Source organism: Rousettus aegyptiacus, unplaced genomic scaffold, assembly GCF_014176215.1.
Source record: "Rousettus aegyptiacus isolate mRouAeg1 unplaced genomic scaffold, mRouAeg1.p scaffold_m13_p_3, whole genome shotgun sequence".
Taxonomy (NCBI): Eukaryota; Metazoa; Chordata; class Mammalia; order Chiroptera; family Pteropodidae; genus Rousettus; species Rousettus aegyptiacus.
The window spans coordinates 1913257-1931185 of NW_023416306.1; the positions used below are offsets into that span (position 1 = coordinate 1913257).

At 67.7% G+C, this 17929-nt stretch overlaps 1 protein-coding gene and 1 long non-coding RNA gene across 2 annotated transcripts in view; both read right to left on the minus strand.

The window, feature by feature from the left end:
• The window catches only part of VAV2 (vav guanine nucleotide exchange factor 2), a 108627-nt gene that overhangs the window by 23252 nt on the left and 67446 nt on the right, over positions 1-17929 (minus strand). The window contains exons 5-12 of the mRNA XM_036218204.1: positions 9610-9712; positions 7023-7121; positions 5324-5392; positions 4246-4346; positions 3113-3212; positions 2377-2472; positions 1740-1808; positions 414-500 (exon numbers count right to left, since the gene is read on the minus strand). Of these exons, the coding sequence (XP_036074097.1) occupies positions 414-500; positions 1740-1808; positions 2377-2472; positions 3113-3212; positions 4246-4346; positions 5324-5392; positions 7023-7121; positions 9610-9712 (724 nt within the window). The remainder of the gene's footprint in view (positions 1-413; positions 501-1739; positions 1809-2376; positions 2473-3112; positions 3213-4245; positions 4347-5323; positions 5393-7022; positions 7122-9609; positions 9713-17929) is intronic.
• Positions 16730-17733, minus strand: LOC118600429. Its single transcript, XR_004950089.1, has 2 exons — positions 17539-17733; positions 16730-17504 (listed from the first exon to the last, which is right to left on the minus strand). It is a non-coding gene; the product is annotated as an uncharacterized LOC118600429 (long non-coding RNA).

Consider the following 17929-nt stretch of genomic DNA (forward strand, 5'->3'; position numbering starts at 1 on the left):
CCTGAGGTGCCGGGCCAGCCTGATGGAGGCTAAGAGGAGGGGCGAACCTGAGGGCAGCTCCCCCGTGCCTCCTGGGGACAGTGGAGATGAGGGGGCGCTGGGGGTCCCCGGAGCAGAAGGAGCCTCGTGCCCCCTGGGAGCCATGGCCTCCCCTTGGACCCAGGAGTCCCGCGTCCAGCGGGGAAGGAGGCGGGCGGTGGGGACCGCCGCTCCCCCAGGCCCTGCGCCTCAGCAGGCAGGCGGCCCGGGCGCAGAGCGCTCGGGGTGGCCGAAGCGTGCGGAGCGGCCTGGCTCCCACCGCCTGGCCGGACACAGCGGCGTCCACACTCCTGCTCACCAACGCCGAGGTCGCGAGAGTAACCTCTGAAACGAGGCGCCGCGGCCACAGCTCCTCCCGGGCTCTGTTCACTTACCAAGTTCTCTATGGAGCTCTGAAACTCGCTGATTTTCTTCAGGGTCTCCTTGTCCCGTTTGACCTCATTTATGTACATTGCCAAGTCCTTGGAAATAAGGGGGCAGGGGGCGGGAGTTAGCAGTGCATGCTGGGAGGGGCGGGGGGCCCAGTCCCCACCCCGCCAGCCGTCCGCCCGGGGATGAGCATTTGCAGAGCACCCTCGACCGCCCTCCAGAGGCGGCTGACCCTCCCGATGACGGGAGGGCGAGAGGTGTCAACTCCATTTGACAAGTGAAGAAACTAAGGCAGAAAAGGCAAAACCGGCCCCAAACTGTACCCCAATCGGTGGGCCAGGACGCCCAAACTCCTGCCTCCTGATCCCCTTCTGCATTAAAGCAGAGGAAAAACAGCCGACTAGACCCGCCCGGCCCGCTGCTCCGCTCTGGGACGTGGACACGGGCAGGCGGTGCCCCCACCCCCAGGGCCCCGCCGCCTCGCAGGGTGAGCTCGTGCTGCAGCCTCCTGCCGGCCACCAGGGGGCAGTGCCCGCCGCTCTCCAGAGGGCAGAGCGGCTGGGGCCGGCACCCAGCGCCCGGGGGGAGCAGCAGACCCAGCGTCCTCTGAAGGACCCACGCAGGCAGCGCTGACCCCGCCTGCCTGGGCTCCGGCCGCTCCCACCCGTTCCCACGAGGCGCCCACGGGCAGGGCAGGGTCTGGGACCGAGGCTGGCCTGACAAGCTGTCCAGCCATTCCGGCCTCGGCAGCACGGGCCGCGGGCTCACCCCGGCTCGAGGTAAAGCTCTCACGGCACGGGGCACGGTGCCCCCGGGGAACGGGACCCAGGCGGGCGGCAATCCTCGCGACTGTCACTCGCGGAGACTGAGAAAGCGCAGCATGCAGCCACGGGGCCTGGTGTGAGCGGACGGTCGCCCAGCGGGGGGACGGCAGGGGCTGCCCTTGGGGGCCCGGGTCTGGGGCACGTGGCGCACACCACCGCAGGGCCGCGCGGCCAGCTCCGGAGGGCCGTGTGCCGCGCACACGGGACCCGATGGCCAGAACTGCGTCCAGTGCCTGGGACCTGCTGACGGCCCCGAGGACAGCCGGGCAGGCAGGAGGAAGGAGGCCCAGGGGTCACTGGGGGCCAGGCAAGGCAGCGATGGGGCCCGGGGTGGGTGCCCGGCCTGCGGCCCCCTCTACCCTTGGGTGGGTTGCACCCAGCGCCCTGCCCCCGTTCTGTCTCTTGCTGTCCCAGGAAAATCTACGTCTGTGGTCACAGAGCAAGGCTTGTTCGCGAGCCCGACCCCAGTCTAAGAGCGCTCTGCCCTGACTCAGTTTACCCACCCACCTGCATGGCTTCCAGGGCTTCTTTCAGCTGCTGCCTCTCCGGCCGGTCGGTGGAATGGCTCAGCAGCTCCTGGGGGTGCGAGGGGGTTGTGGGTCACCACCGGGGGGCCCCCGCCCCCATCCGGCACAGGCCGGGTACAGCTGCCCCACAGACGGACAGTGGGCCCCCTTCGAGGAGGGGTGGCCCCGAACCTCGTGGGTGGCGGCACAGACAGCGGCACGGGCCGAGCTGACAGGTGACGGGCGGATTCACCGAGGAGCCTAAGTCGGTGCCTCACAGACACCGCCCCCCGCCCCCCGCCTGTCTGCCGACGAGAAGGGCCTCGTCCTGCTCCCACGGCTCCCAGGAAGCTCGGCGGCAGAGCTCAAACGTCGACCCCGGGCGTCCACCATTCCTGGTCTGCGGGTCCCACGTTCTCTGCTCTCACCGCTTCTCACGACGAGTCTCCGTGCCACACGCCCCGCAGGCGCCCTGAGCAGTCCCCGACGGACCGCACGACTTTCGCTCGCTGAGCGCAGACGGGCTCAGCCGCCGGCCCGCGTACACACCCCCCGCCCGTCCGCGCATGCCGCCCGCACCCCGGGAGGCTGCCGGGCGGGCCTGACGCGGCCCCGGCGACTGGGAGCGGGAGCCCCACCTTCAGGAGCAGGTGGTACTTGAGCACCCTCTGCATGGGCACGACCAGCAGGTCCTGCAGCTTGAACTTTCCCTCCTGGACCTTCAGCGTGCATTCCTGGGTATCAAGGGGCGACAAGTCGGTGGACAGCGTCCGCGCCCGGGGACGCCGGGCCCCAACACCCCCACGCCCCGGCGGGGGACGGACCCAGGGCGGGGGGCCCAGAGTCTGGTCTGCCTCTGGCCAGGGCGGGGACAACTGTCAGAGTGACCCAGAGCCCGGGCTGAGGACGGGCGAGCCGGGGGAGGCTCTGCGGCTCCCAGCAAATATCCATCACCCAGGGCCCCTTGGGGTCCGCACGGGCCCGCACCAGGGGTCAAAGCACTCCGCAGAGCGAGGTCCGGTCCTCCGGGTCTGCCTCAGCCACACCCAGGGGACTCAAGCCGTGTTCTGACCTGGGGCACCAGCCTCCACCCGCCCACTCCCCACCCCAACGGAATGCACTGGAGAAGAACCCCGCCTGCTAAAATCATCCACAAAAAAGGCGCGTCACAACCGCTGTGCCCATGTTCCCACAAAACGGTCAAGCGAGGGGCCAGTGAGGTGCAACCTCAGAGGGGACGGGCTGGGGACGGGCCGGGGACAGACTGGGGGACGGGCCGGGGGACTGGCCGGGGGCCGGGCCGGGGGACGGGCCAGGGACAAGCTGGGGGACAGGCTGGGGACGGGCCGGGGACGGGCCGAGAAGCCCCTTTACCTCGACTTTCAGTCTGAAGTCCTCCCGGCTGGCGAGCAGCTGGTTCAGCGTGTTCTGGGCGTGCTCCATGTGGCTGCAGTACTCGCCGTAGATCAGGAGCCTGTGGGGAAACAGAGACACGCGCGTGCGCACGCATGCACACACGCACACACGCGCACACGCATGCACACACAATGCACGCACACGCGCAGACTTAGGGAGTGCTGTGGCTGACGGCCTGCAGGGCTTCACGGCGCCGTAAGCTCACGGCCGTGACAGCCTCGCACGGGCCGGCACGTTCCGTGTGGCTCCCCCCACACCCCCCGAAAGGCCGCCAGCTAGAAGGGCTGCGGAAGCCGTGGGAACGGGGCGCGCTCCGCTCTCCCAGACCCGAGAAGGTCCCCCTTCCGTAGCTCTATCCCAGGTCGGGGTCAGGTTGGGGAGGCAGTTCTCACCCCACCCAGCCCCCAAGGGCAAAAGCCAGAGAGGACAGAGCCCCGTGGCCCTCCAGGGCCGGGGACCCCAGGACAGCTGGGCACCGGGCCCCTGTGCACCCCGAGGTCCGGGCCCCGCCCCCCGCATGGCCACAGTGCCCGTCGTTGGGCATGGACCGGCCATGCTGGTGGCACAGGCCCGGCCTGTCTGTCCTCACAGAGGAGAAATGGTCTCAGCTCTGGGGACACCAGAGCCTGGCCACAGCCACATCCTCCTCCCACGAGCCCGAGCCCCTCGCTCAGACCGGCACGGCGTGGGCTGTCTCAGCAGCAGCGGCTCCTACGTGCCACCCCCACGCCAGGCCCAGAGCGGGAGGCACCTCCCAGGTGCCTGACCCCCCGGGGCGGGGGACAGCGGGCGCGTCGTGAGGGCGCGCACGTCCTACGGCCACCCGGACCCCCGGGAACAGGGGCGGCGGGAGCTGCAGGGGGCCCCCGAGGCCTCCTCCCACCCGGGCCCTGCTTGGGGGCGCCCCTCCTGGCCGTGAAGGAGGAGGGGGGGCATCTGCCTTGGCTTGCTGCAAGGGGGGTGGGGGGGGCCGCGGCCACCTGCCTCGGGCTCCGCACAGCAAGATCCTCGGCCCGCCCGCCCCAGGCGAAGTCGCTCGCTGCTCCGCCCCGCCCCGGAGACACCCTGCACACGGCAGGGCCCCCTCTCACCTCTCCTTGAAGTCCAGGAAGACCTTGGCCAGGGCACTGCCCCCCGCCATCATGGCCACGTCCACGGCCCTCAGGAAGCTGTGGTGCACCTTGATCAGGTCCTGGGGGGACAGAGCCGTGCGCGTGGGCGGGCACGCGGGGCCGGGAGGGCGTGGAGCCCCCGCTCCCACGCCGGGCCCCCCGCCCCCTTCCGTCAAGGCCCTCCGCGGGGGGCCCGGGCGCCGGCCGCATGCTCCCACATAAAGGCCGGGGTGTCGTCCGCTCGGAGCCACTGCGGCCTGTGGTCCGCAGCCCGCGCCCGCCCGCCCGCCCCGACACGTGTGGCCTGCCCGGGGCAGGCCTGGCGCCCGAAGGGGACGGCGGCGGCCTGGGGTCCTGGGCCGTGAGGGAACGACGTCTCTCTGCTGCGGACTTGGGGCCTCGGGCTGGCGAGGGCGGCTCCCACAGCGCAGAGCGGACGGGTGGCTGGCGGGCAGCATGCCGGGCTCCCCACGTGCCCCATCCGGGCTCCCGGTCTGTCCCCGGCCATTCGTGCTGGCCACCGCTCCCGGCAGGATGACTCTGGGTCAGGGGCACAGCCGGGACCCGGAGGCGGCCTGCGCCCAGCCCCGAGGGGACGGCTGAGGGGACGGGCAGGAGCGTCCGCGGCCACAGGCCGAGGGGCGGAGGCTGCCACGGGTCACTTCTGCAGCCTGCTCTGCTGGCCACGTAGAGGTGGCTTCCCACAGGGACGGCCTTCCTGTGTCCACGGCCAGGCGTCTGCAGAGCGGGCGACGGGCTCTGCTCTGAGGGGCAGGGGACACGTTTCCCTCCAGGGACGAACCCCGCACCTCTTCCCGGGTGTGTGCGCCTCAGCCACACCCACCGGCACAGACACCGCGCCCTCTGTCCCCTCAATCCAAAGGCCCCCGAGGGAGGAGCGGGCTGCCCTCCGCCCGCCTGGCGGGCAGGAAGACGCCCTCCAGCCGGGCCGGCCGAGCCCCTGGCCCGGACACAGCTCTCTGGGGCGCTGGGGACAGGCGAGCAGAGGGGCCGGGAGCCGGAGCCTGCACGCGGTGGCCGGGGCTGGCGCCCTTACCTCCAGGTTGATGAAGATGGCTACCATGTCCGCGGGGCTCAGCACCAGCCTCAGGGGGACCATGTAGTTCTGGAAGAGAGAGCCCGACACTGCCGTCTTAGCCTTGAGGGGCTGGCCACCTTCCAGGCCAGAGGGGCTCTGACAGCCTCACCAAGGCGGGGGGCTCCCTGCGGGCCCGCTACCCAGGCCCGGCACCCACCATGCTCAGCGCTGGGTGGAGAGCATCCTGGGGAGACCTGGCCTCGCCCACTGTGGAATGGGCGGGGCCGGTCCTGAGCGTCAATCAGGCACCCACACTCGCCTCATGCTCAGTGCCCCAAGGGGACACTCTGCTTGGCACTGGACTTGAACCCACAGCCAGCAGGGCGGGTGTTGCTATTGTTATCTGAGACATTTGAGGAAACCGAGGCCCAGGAGGTAGGGGCGTCGCCCCGGCGCACACGTTTGGACGGGGACAGGGCCGCCATTCCCACCCAGCACTCAGATCCCTGAGCCTGCACTCCTGGCTTCGCCCCGAAACCCGCCCTCAGAAGAGACGCTCTCACCTACGGCCATGCTGCCCGAACGTGCCCGACCCTGTCAGACCGTGGAAGCTGAGCAGGGTCGGGCCCGGTTAGTACTTGGATAGGAGTCCACCCAGAAAAACCAGGTGCTGAAGGCATTTAAAAAAAGAGACGCCCTCCAACCCAGAAACACCGCAGTGGCAGGGAGCAGTTCTGCCCGAGACCCCTCGGCCCGCCCGAGACACGATGGACACACTGCCCAGGGCCCCTTCGGAGAAGGACCTGCCACCCTCTCCTCTCCCTGGCCGAGTAGCACCCTAAACGGTGAGGGACTTAGACGTCCCCATCACTGGGCCCTACACCATAATCAGAGAATAGCCAGAAAGGTTTTTCTTAGAAAGGTTCATTTTTTTTGTCCCAGTAAGCATGGGCAGTTGGCAATGTGGCTGCTCAAGGGACAGGGAAATGCCACCAGCCAGTGCACAGGGGGGGCCAGAGCAGGCTGCGGGCGGGAGGCTGCACCGAGCTCTCCAGGAGCTCGGGACGCTGCCAGGGGCCGAGGGCTGACCAGCACTTGGGGGAGCGTGTGGTCTGCCACATGGGCTCACTGCCTCGGGCCTGACTGTCTTGAATTCAGGACACTCACAGCCACCTGTGGGGTGATGATGCCGTCACCCCAACTTATAGAGAGAGGCTGAGCGCAGATGGTGCCCTAAGCGAAGAAGTATACATAAGGAGCTCGGCCGGTGCCCGGCCTGGCGGGTATACATAAGGAGCTCAGCTCAGAGCCTGGCCTGGCGGGTATACGTAAGGAGCTCGGCTCGCTGGGAGAGCATACATAGAGTTCAGCTCAGGGGACTCAGAGCAGAAGCCATTATGGCCCAGTTGAGGCTGGAAGGAGCCAGAGAGCAGCTCAGGGGGATGGACCAGGGCCCAAGCTGAGGGCCGAGGCGCAGGAGGCGGGAGCAGGGACAATGCGGAGGTCGACGAGGACACCGGCCTGGCCGGGGCCCACGGTTCCGGTCGGGGACAGGGGGTGAGCGGGCACACGGGAAGTGAGGGGAGCCTCCGTTGCTGGCGGGGGGCCTGACGGCAAGGCCGAGAGGGCCGCCGAGCACTTGCGACGGCCCCCTCCCGGCGACGGCACGCCCCAGGGGACCGCGTGGCCACCAGGAAGAGGCGCGAGCCCCGCCCACCTTCTCGATGTCCTCCAGGGTCCGGTAGTACTTGGCCTCCGTCTCCTGAATCTCCAGCAAGCAGCAGTTCCTCTTGTCGTCCTCGGTCATGCCCATTTTCTAGGGGACGGACGCACGATGCCTGCTGACCCCCGGGGCTCGGCCACGGGGCCATCCAGCGTGGGGCCAGGTGGGAGACAGAGGCACCCAAGCCCGTCCCCTGCCTTTAGCAGAGGAGGACACTGAGCCACGGGGAGGGGACGTGGCATGAACCTGGGGACCAGTGACAATGGGGACGCCCTCTGAAGCCACCCCCCAGCACATACAGCAGGTGCAGCATGCCTGAAACACCCACTACGCGCACAGGGATGGGCCGTGACCAGCTGCCTGGCGCCCCACACCTGCCGCGGGGTGTGTGTCTCAGCATTGGCCAGGCGGTGCCTCAGGGAGACACCCGTTCTTGGTAGGGCTGGACCCCAGGTGTTCGCTGACCTCCAAGCAGGGACCTGGGATAACAGCCCCTGGCAGGGGTCACTGGGGGACACGCCTCCGTGCCAGGGCCTGTCCCCTACCTCTGGGAGGAACGTGGCCAGGGCTGGGGCTGACCAAGAGTCCGTGCAGGGAGGGGCCGCGGGGGTGACCGTCTAAGGGCAGTCACGGGCCTCAGGGCCTTTCGGGCTGAGCCTCATCTGCCCGTGAGTCAGGCTCTGGGGAAATGGGGCTGGGACATGCGACCTGGCATTTGGACTCATCTGCGCCAAGGCCACCCTCCTCCTCCTCCTCTAGGAAATGCCCAGGGGCTGGGCGGGGACGCTGGGGGGCTGGGGTCCCCTTAAAACGGCGTGCCAAAATGGCATCCGACGGTGTCTCCCTGGGGCCGGGGGCCCGAGTGTGTCCGGAGGCCCGAGGCCTCCCGGGGAGGAGGAGGGGGACGGGGCTGGCGGCCCGCACCCCGGCCCCCTGCCCGCCACTTACCTGCACGTATCTAATCTGCGAGCGTGGGGGATAAATGGCAGAAAGAACCAATGAGCAGCGGCGGCTCGCTGAGCGAGCCGTGCGCGGGCAGCCGGGGGCCTCGCGCGCACTCACGTGACCGCCGCAGGGCCTGCCCCGCAGCCCCCCGCCCCCCGCCCCCGCCCGTGCCGGCCTGGCTGGGTGCGGCCCGGCAGTGCTGGGGCCAAGCGCCTCGCCGGCCTGCCCCACGCCTGGGCTCCGAGCGAGCCCTGCCACCCCCGGGCTTTCTCTTCCTTTGAAAGGCCGCCCTCCCCATCACCTTGCACGTAAGCGGCCCACACGGCTCTGGACCTGGCGCAGGACGGCACAAAGCCGGCTGCTCCGTCCCAGAGGACGCGGCAGGAGGCCGGACTGCGCGCCATGGCAGCGCGCCGAGCACAGGGGCGCCGACTCGCCCCCAGGGCACAGGCGGGCATCCGCCCCTGCCCCCCAGCCTGCCAGGCCCGCCCCCCCGTCCCAGCCCCTGCCGCACGTGCTCCAGGACCACGGACAGCAGTGATGTCCCGCGAGAGCCGGGCGCAAACGGCGGGGCCCTGGGGAGCTCGAATGGCCCGGGGGCCAGGGCGCCTCCGGGTGACCACGGGCCACCACGTGTACACGCTCTCGCTTTGCCCAGAGGACACCCAGCTCCCAGCGGGCTTGGGGACTGAGGTGGCCGTGGTCTAGGGGCAGCAGGACCCCGGCCTGGGGTCCCGCCCCCAGCACACGTCCCAGGAAGGCTCGGGAGCAGAGCCCCCCACTGCCGGGCTGGGCAGAACCGCCCCGGGCAGACCGCAGCCACAGGCCCGCGGCCGACTCTGCGGAGCGAGAGCCCCGGGAACTGTGGGTGAGAACACCCGCCTTCGGACCCTTCGGGGCAAAACGAGGAGCCTGTTCTCAGGAGTGGAGTTGGGGGGCCGTGCGCGCCACCACCCGGCCCTTCTGTGCCTCCCGCGTGATGCCGGGGGCAGGCGCCACGGGGGGGGGCGGGGGCGGGGCAGCCGCTGGGAGAGGCCTCGCTGGCCAGGGGGTCCCTCCCGCAGGGAAAGACGACGCCGAAATCTGTTTTCTGGGAAACTCCCCCATTTCTGCGGGGAAAGCGAATGGTGTCGAAAGCCTCCACAGCTGGCCAGCGGCACCTTGGCCACCCTGCAGAGTTTGGAGCCCAAGGGGGCTGTGGCCTGTCCCACCGGGTCCCCATCCCCCAGCCTGGCAGGGACCCCCGCCTTCCACACGGCAGATGTGCCCCGCGGCCAAGCGGCATCAGAGACAATTCGCCAAGGCCTGATCGGAAATAAACATCCTCGCCACACAAAAGACGTGCAGCTGGCTAAGGGGGCCGTGGCGCCCCCCACGCTCGCCGGGGGGGGAGGAGGGGGCACGCCGAGCGAGGCTGAGCACGAGCCACTGCGTGAGGCTCCCCGGGCAGCAGGGGCCGGAGCCCCACACGGCCCCCCCACGGCAACGCGTCCCGAAGGATGATGTCGGCGGCCGCCCAGCCCGGTCCCCTCGGGACGTTTCGCGGGGAAGGGGGGCCCGCGGCAGACGGGGCCCAGGGCCGGCCGGACGGGGCGCGGCCTCGGGGGCTCGGCGCGGGGCGGGGCGGGCGGCTCACCATGGGCTGCTGCACCTCCACCTTGATGATGTCCTCGTAGATGTCGTCACCCTCGTCCTCGCACGGGACGCAGTCGTAGATGTCCTCACCCAGGTCATGCTCGCTGCGCGGGAGGGAAGCGGTCAGGGCGGCAGGGGCCTCGCGCGGGGGGCAGGCGGTCAGCGCCACGGCCGGCGGCTCCCCGCCTGCCTTCCGGGCAGCGCGCAGCCCGCAGGCCTGCTAGAAGCATCTACCACGATAAGGCCCCAACTTCAACAGACATACCTGGAGGCCCCGGGGTGAGACCGCCCCACACGAACCCCGGCCCGGGTCCCCCCAGCATGCAGGTCGGGGTGCAGCGCTCGCCCAGGGACATCTACCCGACCAGGCCCTCGGGGAGCAGACAGGGACACCGTGGAGCCGCGCCTTCGCGAACGCGCCCCGAGGAAGTGACCGCTGTCGATGAGCCTCTGATCCCCGGGTGGCCACGCCGGGACTCCAGGTCATTGCCGCTGCCCCGCACAGCGGACACTGCGGGACACCTCCTCCAGGGGGCCTTCGGGACCCGGCCCAGTCTGCAACCCGGCCCTCTCCCGGGTGGCCTCGTACGAGGTGCACCCCGCTCGCTGCACCCCCAACTGCTTTATTAAAGGGGCCCGAGATGCGTCTGTCCCTTCCCCGGACGGGACCCGGGTGCTTGATCCCTCTGATCACCAGCCTGACGCACAGCAGGGCTCAGCCACCACCAGGTCCCGCAGGCCAGGACAAGCCCCTGGGTGGGTGTCGCTCTGGCCTAGGGTTCCAGGGCAGGAGCCGGCCCAGGCCCAGGGCCAGCCAGGGACCCGCCGGGGCCTCGGGGTCTCCTGGGGCACGCTTCCCCGTCCCCTGCCTCCCACTCCGGGCTGCTGGCCACCAGGATTTCACTCGCTCGGTACCTGACGATGGGCCGAGCTCTGAGTCGGCACTGCGGGGTTCGGAGAAACTTGGGCCGTCCGCGGACCACGGGGTGATGTGGGCACAGGCCCCACTAGGACCCCGAAGAGAAGCCGCGGCATTTTAAGGGCGAGCGGACAGGGAAGGCAGGAGGCGTCGAGTGCCTCCCCCACCTGCCTCTTCCGGGCGCCACCTGTAAGCAGGACCAGCTCGGCCCGACCCGGCCGACGCCCACAGCAACAGGACGCCCCCCACTGCGTCTCCGGCCCGGGCAGCATGCCCGGCAGACCTCTCGCCGCGGCTCCGCTAAGGTGTACAGAGGTCCAGGTGCAGCCTCAGCTGTCACACTGTTTGGGGAAATGGATCCCCAGGTGTGACCCGCACCCACGGTGCCCCGGAACCGTCCCCCGTCACCAAGCGCCCCTCGCCTTCCCGCGTCCCGGTATCCGGCCCTCGATGGCTCCTCGGCACGCCTCGCTGCGCATGGCCCAGAAGGCCGTCGACGGCACCGCGCGTGAGGCCACTCGGCGTCCGGCCCCCTCCCGCCGAGCGCCGACCCACTGTGTGAACGGGCCACGATCTGCCTCCCGTCTGCTCCTGATGAGCGTTCGGGCTGCTTCCAGGTTGGCCCGGGTTCTTGTTAACAAGGGCTGCTACGCGCGTCTGCGTGTGTGTGCGTGTGGCGTCTGCGTGTGTGCCCACGTGTGCATCCGTGTATGCACCCGCGTATGCATGTGTGTGCATCCATGTGTGCACCCGTGTGTGTCCATGTGTGTGCCCGTGTGCACCCGTGTGTGCCTGCGTGTATTCGCGTGTGTGCCTGCGTGTGCGTCCGTGTATGCACCCACGTGTGTTCGTGCGTGCGCCTGCATGTGCGCCTGCGTGTGTCTCTGTGTGCATCTGCATGTGCCTGCGTGTGTCTGTGTGTGCACCTGCGTGTGCCTGCGTGTGTTCACGTGTGCATCTGCATGTGTGCCCGCATGTGCATCCGTGTATGCACCCGCGTGTGTCTGTGTGTGCGCCCGCGTGTGCCTGCGTGTGTTCGCATATGCACCTGCGTGTGTGTCCGCGTGTGGATCCATGTGTGCGTCTGCGTGTGCCTGCGTGTGCGCGCGTGTATGTACCCGCGTGTGTATGTGTGTGCATCCGCGTGTGTTTCCGCGTGTGCATCCATGTGTGCGTCCGTGTATGCACCCGCGTGTGTTCGCGTGTGCGCCTGCGTGTGTCTGCATGTTCACGTGTGCATCTGCATGTGTATCCGCGTGTGCACACGTGTAGACGAACGTGCTCATCCCCTCTGGAAACGAGCTGCTGCGAGGCGCGGCACGCGGCGTGGCCGGCGCTAACCTCGACCGCGGCATCCTCGCTCTGCTGGGGCCGCTGTTTGCGATTTCAGCCGCCGGACGGGGTGCCTAGCGAGGCCTCGCCACAGTTCCATTTTGCGTTTCCCTGACGACTAATGACGCTGAGGACTTTTCCGTGTACTACGGACATTTGTGTATCTTGCTTTGTGAAAGTCCTGCTCGGGGCTTTTTGTCCATCTGTAGAAATTCACTGCCTGCCTTTTCCTTACTGAATTCTATGAGCTGTTTATATATTCTGGATGAAAGTCTTTCGTCAGGTAGGTTTTGTTCACTGTTTCCCAGGCTCTGCGTTCGGCGACTTATTTTTTTGATGACCTCTTTTGGTAAGAATTCTTCTTTAATTTTGACGAAGCTTTACGTATCAAACGTTTCTTGTACGGTGTCCTGTCTCCGCCCTGTATCCTAAGAAATGCTTGTGTTTTATGTAAGAAATCTTTGCTTGTTTCCAGGTTGCAGAAAAAACGTCCCTATATTTTCTTCTACAAAGAGTTTAGTTTCGGTGCCTCCAGTCCATCTCGCTAATTTTTATGCATGGCGTGAGGACGACCCTGAGGTTCATTTTTCCCCCCATGGAGATGTTCGGGTGTTTCAGAACAAGTTGCTGAAAACTTTCTTTTTCCCATTGGACAGCTCAGGTCCCTTTGACGAAAACCCGATGGCCGCAGCAGTGGCGGTCCACTGCGGAAGCCTGCGCCTGTCCCATTGACCTGTTCATCTGCACTTAGGCCGATACCACTCCGTCTTGATCAGGTCTATAGAAAGCCTTAAAATGGGGTCGTTTAAATCGGATCAGGTAGCTTTCTTCTTTCGTAAGGGTGTTTAGGCTATTCTAAGGTCCCCTGTGTTCCCGTATAAACGTCGCGGTCATCTCGTCAATTAAAAAGAAGCCTGCTGAGATCGCTGCGGGAACCGTGTTACAGCGACCGTCGACTCTGGAGAGAATGGCCATCTCGGCAACGGCGTCTTCCGGTCCACGGATGTGGTACGCACGCACCGTCAGGAACTCAGGTCTCCGCTCACGCCCCTCGGCGACGTTCCGCCGTTTCTTCACAGAGGTCCTGGCGTTTAGGAGGCTCGGGGCCACTGTTCGCACCGTTTTTTCCTGCCTCGACGTCTCTCCTCATTCCGGGATTCCGATTACAGCTGCGTTGGGCCGCTCGCGACTGTCCCACGTCTGAGGCTCCATTCCCACTTTCCGACCTGCTCCCCCGGCGCACCTAGAGCGGTAACTCCCACCGAACTGCCCCCACGGCCGGCGACGCTCCGGTCTGCCGCCCGCGTTCTCCTGTGCGGCGGACCCGGCGACCGCTCCTGTCGGCTACCGTCCTGCTCGGTTTTCGAATTTCCACTTGGCCCTTTTCTTTGGTTTCTAGTTCTCTGCCGAGGCTCCCCATCTGTTCATTCATTTGGCACATACTTTCCTGTAAGTCCCTGACCATGCTCAGGAAAGCTAATCGTAACATCTGAGTCATCTCAGGACTGGGTCCCATTGACTCCGTTTGACTCCGCATATGACTCACTCCTTCCTGTTTCTCTGCAAGTCTGATAACTTTCTACTGAACACTGACCATCGTGAATGATATATTACAGAGACTGGATCCTCCTCTTTCCTCTGCGGAGTGACGTGTGTCCTAACAGCCAACTTAAACTCAAACACTGGGCAGCAGCTGACGCAGCCGCCGAGCTCGGTTTCCGGCTGAAGTTTTTGCTGGAGACCTTGGGAGGCTTCCTGTGCGCATGAGGTTTAATGGTCAGCCGAGGCCTCGGGGGGCGGGCGGTGCTAGAGTTTGGGACTCCTGCTCTCTGTGGGCCCCTCCCTTCCGGCATTTCCCCCCTCACTGTCCCTCTGTCCCGCCAGCCTCGAGCTCCTTCCCCCAACTCGTCAACCGGCGAGAGGGCAGCCACCGGCAACTGCGGTTTTGGGAAAATGACCGGATGAGATCGGTTAAGTCAGGACTCATCCTAAGACCATTCCTGTGCTGGGGACTGGTCCGGGGACAGGCAGACGACGAAGGTGCCGACGCGCTGCCACGGGCCTCACAGTCCCGGCGGGGAGACTCGCAGATGCTTCTAGAACGTAGTGGCGTCGTTTGCGCGGGCAACGAGCTCTGGTCCCAGCAGTTCTGCTCCTTGGCCGACGCGGCGTGGACGTCCGACTGCCGCCGTGCTTTCCCGCAAAGCCGTCATCTCCAAAAGCGACAGTCCCGAGCAGGGTGGGGGGCAGACGGCCAGGGTCAGGCATCTGTCAGAGCAGATTAGTGCATGTCGCGACCAGCTGGGCCCAGGGCATCTGACGGCAGTGGCTGCTGGGCGGCAGGCAGAGGAAACGACAGGTGTGCATTGGGGCGGGGTGCCTAACGAGGTCCCCTGGGTGTCTGAAGTGTCCCGGAGCGCAGTGCAGGGACCAGGACGTGACCGTGCGTGGCTCCTGGCCTGCCTTCTGCAGCATGAGCTTGCCGAGTGTCCGGCTGTGTCCCACACAGTGCCCGCCGCGGGTCTTACAGGGGAGAGGCGAGGCTGCCGTGCCACCCAGCTGGTCCCTGTGCACTCGACTCGGCCCCCAGCCCCCCAGAGTCCTGGCAAAGGACCCCGAGGCCCCGCAAGACCCGGAAGTGCCTCGGGAGTCACCACAGGCTGCCCGCGTGCGGCCTCACCTCCCGATCGGCCTCATGGGCCAGCAGGGACCTGTCCTGTGGAGGTTCCACATTTCACGGACAAACTCAACGCCCCTGCCACACCGGCGCTGGGCACATGACCGCCCTCGGTCAGCGCTGGGCCACAGAGCCGGTGGGTCCCCACCGCCTTCCAGACCAGGCCGGGCACCGGGTCCCCTGGAAGGAAGGGTCTCGCGCTAGTGACCCTGGGGGGGAAGCGGCCAGGTGAGTGTGAGGCTGGCTTCTGGCCCTGCGAATCGGCAGGGTGGCCCGAGCCCGTGGGGCTGACACCGAGGTCCCTGGAAGGCCACTGGCAGGATCGGCCCCAGCGTAAGTGACCAGCACAGCCCAGCACACAGCAGGTGCTCGGTTAGTGGTGACCGTGCCGGCCGCCCGGGGGCAGGAGGCGGGGGGGGGGTCACAGGCTTCAAACACCTTCTGCCCTTCTCTGCCCAGTCCACGGAGGAGCCCTGGACCAAGTCAAGGGCGTGGACGTCCAGACACAGATGAGCCTCCAGGGCCAACGCCAGACACCAGCCCAGCTCCCCTCGCTGGACAACAGAGGGGTGGGCGCCTCGGCCCCCGGCCCCGCCCGACGGCCCGGGCCCGGCCCTGCCTGCTGTGCCCCTGTCTCAGCCCTGCATCCTGCCGTCTCCGCGGGGGCAGCTGTGCTGACCGGTGCTAAATCCTGGCAATCGCTTCGGTCCCCCGGCGGCCCGCACGGCCCGCTGCCCTCCAGAGGGGCGGGGACCCCGAGGCCCCCGGCCCCAGCAGCCTCGCCCGCCCCGATCCTGCTCCACGAAGCCCGCCTCGGAGAGCCAAGGCGCAGCGGCCACGCTCGGGCTCCCCGCCTCTGGCCCGCCGGCGTGTTCACGGCGGACGTAGAACATTGCCACCGACGGACGTGGGCGTGCGCTCCGGCTCCGGGCTGTCGGACCCTGGGGAGCAGGACACCGAACCGCCACTCGCTCGATCCCGGGGAACCCTTCGGACATTCCCCGACCTCAGTGGGGACGGCAGAGCAGGGACTGCCGAGGGCCAAGACGAGCGGGCTGCGGGCCGCACGGGCCCGCGCGTGGGGACAGACACACGAGGAGCTGCCACACGCCCTCGGGAGACCCTCGCCCCGACCTGCGGGGGCGAGGCCGCTCGTCCTTCAGGTGGGAGAACGGGGTGGTCCCCCGAGGCCGCTCGTCCTTCAGGTGGGAGAACGGGGTGGTCTCCCGAGGCTGCACACCTGGGCAACGTCCCCAGGTGCCAGAGGCACGAAGACCCTCCCCAGCACCCGGGCTGGGGCGCGGAGGGCTGTCCAGGGCCACGGTGGCCGAGGGCTCAGGGCTCCGACCCCTCCTCTGCCGCTACGGCGTGAGTCATCTCACGCAAGTCACGGACGGACTCGACGCCCCCGCCACACCGGCGCTGGGCACACGACCGCCCTCGGTCAGCGCTGGGCCGCAGAGCCGGTGGGTCCCCACCGCCTTCCAGACCGGTCCGGGAAATTCTAAAGCTGAGCAGGACCATAACCGAAATGAACGGTTACTGCATCCGCCTCGCGCCTCTTAAAAAACCGTACCGTACCAGGGACGCTACCGCGACACGGTTCAGGCCGGAGGCGTCTCACGCCTCCTCACGCCTCCGGCTCCTACAAACACGCAGAACGTGCTCAGCAAGCAGACGGCATGACGACTGACCGAACGCGCGATTGGGAGCAGACAAGGCCACCGTCACACAGCGGAGCCTCACGGGTTCCCCGGGAGCCCCGGCAGGTCCCGGCTGAGAGGCGGCTGCACATGGAGCCGTGCCTGACCCTCCCTCAGCGGCGCTGAGGTCTGAGCCACAGGGCGAGGCTCTTGCAAATCACAAGGTGACCGTCACTGCCGACACCTGGTCAGGAGCCCAAAGGAAGGAGTTAGCCGGGTTTGCTGAAAACGCCACTCCCGGACCCCTGCCGCCTGGGTCAGAGCGGGCCCTGCCCGGCCCCTGCCGGGCTCCAGCCCCGACCACACGACCACACGCGGCCACGATCTCCACCCTCCCCTCCCCCCTCTCCCCCATCCCCTGCTGCAGCCGGGTGAAAAATGGCATTTCTGTTTGTCTTGTAAACTGCCGTAACAGATAGCATCAACCCCAGGTCCACGGGGACGGGATGCTAGGAAATCTTGCTTTCAGTGAAAGGAAAAGAGAAAAAAAAACTATGAAAAATTTATTAAACAGGAGCCTCTGGGACTGACGTGCGTTAAAGACTCACCTCCATCTGCCCCCCAGGATCTGAGACCTACGTCCGCGGTATGGGGACCAGAGGCCCTCCCCCTACACATCGGGGTGAAGCCACGTGTCCCCCCGACACCCCACGTTTTGGGTTGAGAGCGCAGTCACACCAGAGGAGCTGAGAAAGGGGGGCTGGGCACCCCGCGGCGCTGCGGCCCGACTCGCCCCCGCGGGAACCCTGGGAACTGGCCGTGCACGAGCCGTGGGGGGCAGGCAGGGGTCCCGGGGCTGGCGGCTGAGGGGAGGGTCTCTGCTGGCACTGAGGAGCTATGTCATGCCAGGTCCTGGCTGCACGAGGCGCCCTCAGTCTGCCGACCACTGAGGAAGGTTCTGGAAAGCACGGACCCCCAACCCCGGCTTGAAGACTCGGGGAAATGGTAGATCGTGGTGGCTGTCGCCCTCAGCGCTGACGGGGGGCTCCCAGGCTCTGTGGGGGGGGGGAGGGGCGAACTTTGCATGGCGGGAAGGTTAGGGGACAGACGAGGGTCAACTTTCGGCTCCAGCACTAACTAGCTGAGTGACGTGGGCCAGTGGCTCCCGTCTTCAGGCCTCAGTTTCCTTACCTGTAACACGGGCACCTGCAGAATAGACACACCAATCGACTGCGGGGCAGGGCAGGGGGCTAAGGAGCCTTAGGGGACGTGAGGCGATGACGTCCCGGCGGTACCCGGCCCCCCAAAGGCCCCGCGAGCACCACCTGCCCCCACCGTCACTGGCCCCGCGAGCACCACCTGCCCCCACCGTCACTGCCGCGGGACTTGCTGTCGCCGGGGGCACGAGGCCTGCAACGCTGTGGCAGAGGGAGACGCGCGGGGCCGGGGCGCGGGGCCGAACGGGGCGCGGGGACCCTGCAGGCTGCGAAGGCCGAACGGGGCGCGGGGCCGAACGGGGCGCGGGGACCCTGCAGGCTGCGAAGGCCGAACGGGGTGCGGGGCCGAACGGGGCGCGGGGACCCTGCAGGCTGCGAAGGCCGAACGGGGCGCGGGGCCGAACGGGGCGCGGGGACCCTGCAGGCTGCGAAGGCCGAACGGGGCGCGGGGCCGAACGGGGCGCGGGGACCCTGCAGGCTGCGAAGGCCGAACGGGGCGCGGGGCCGAACGGGGCGCGGGGCTGAACGGGGCG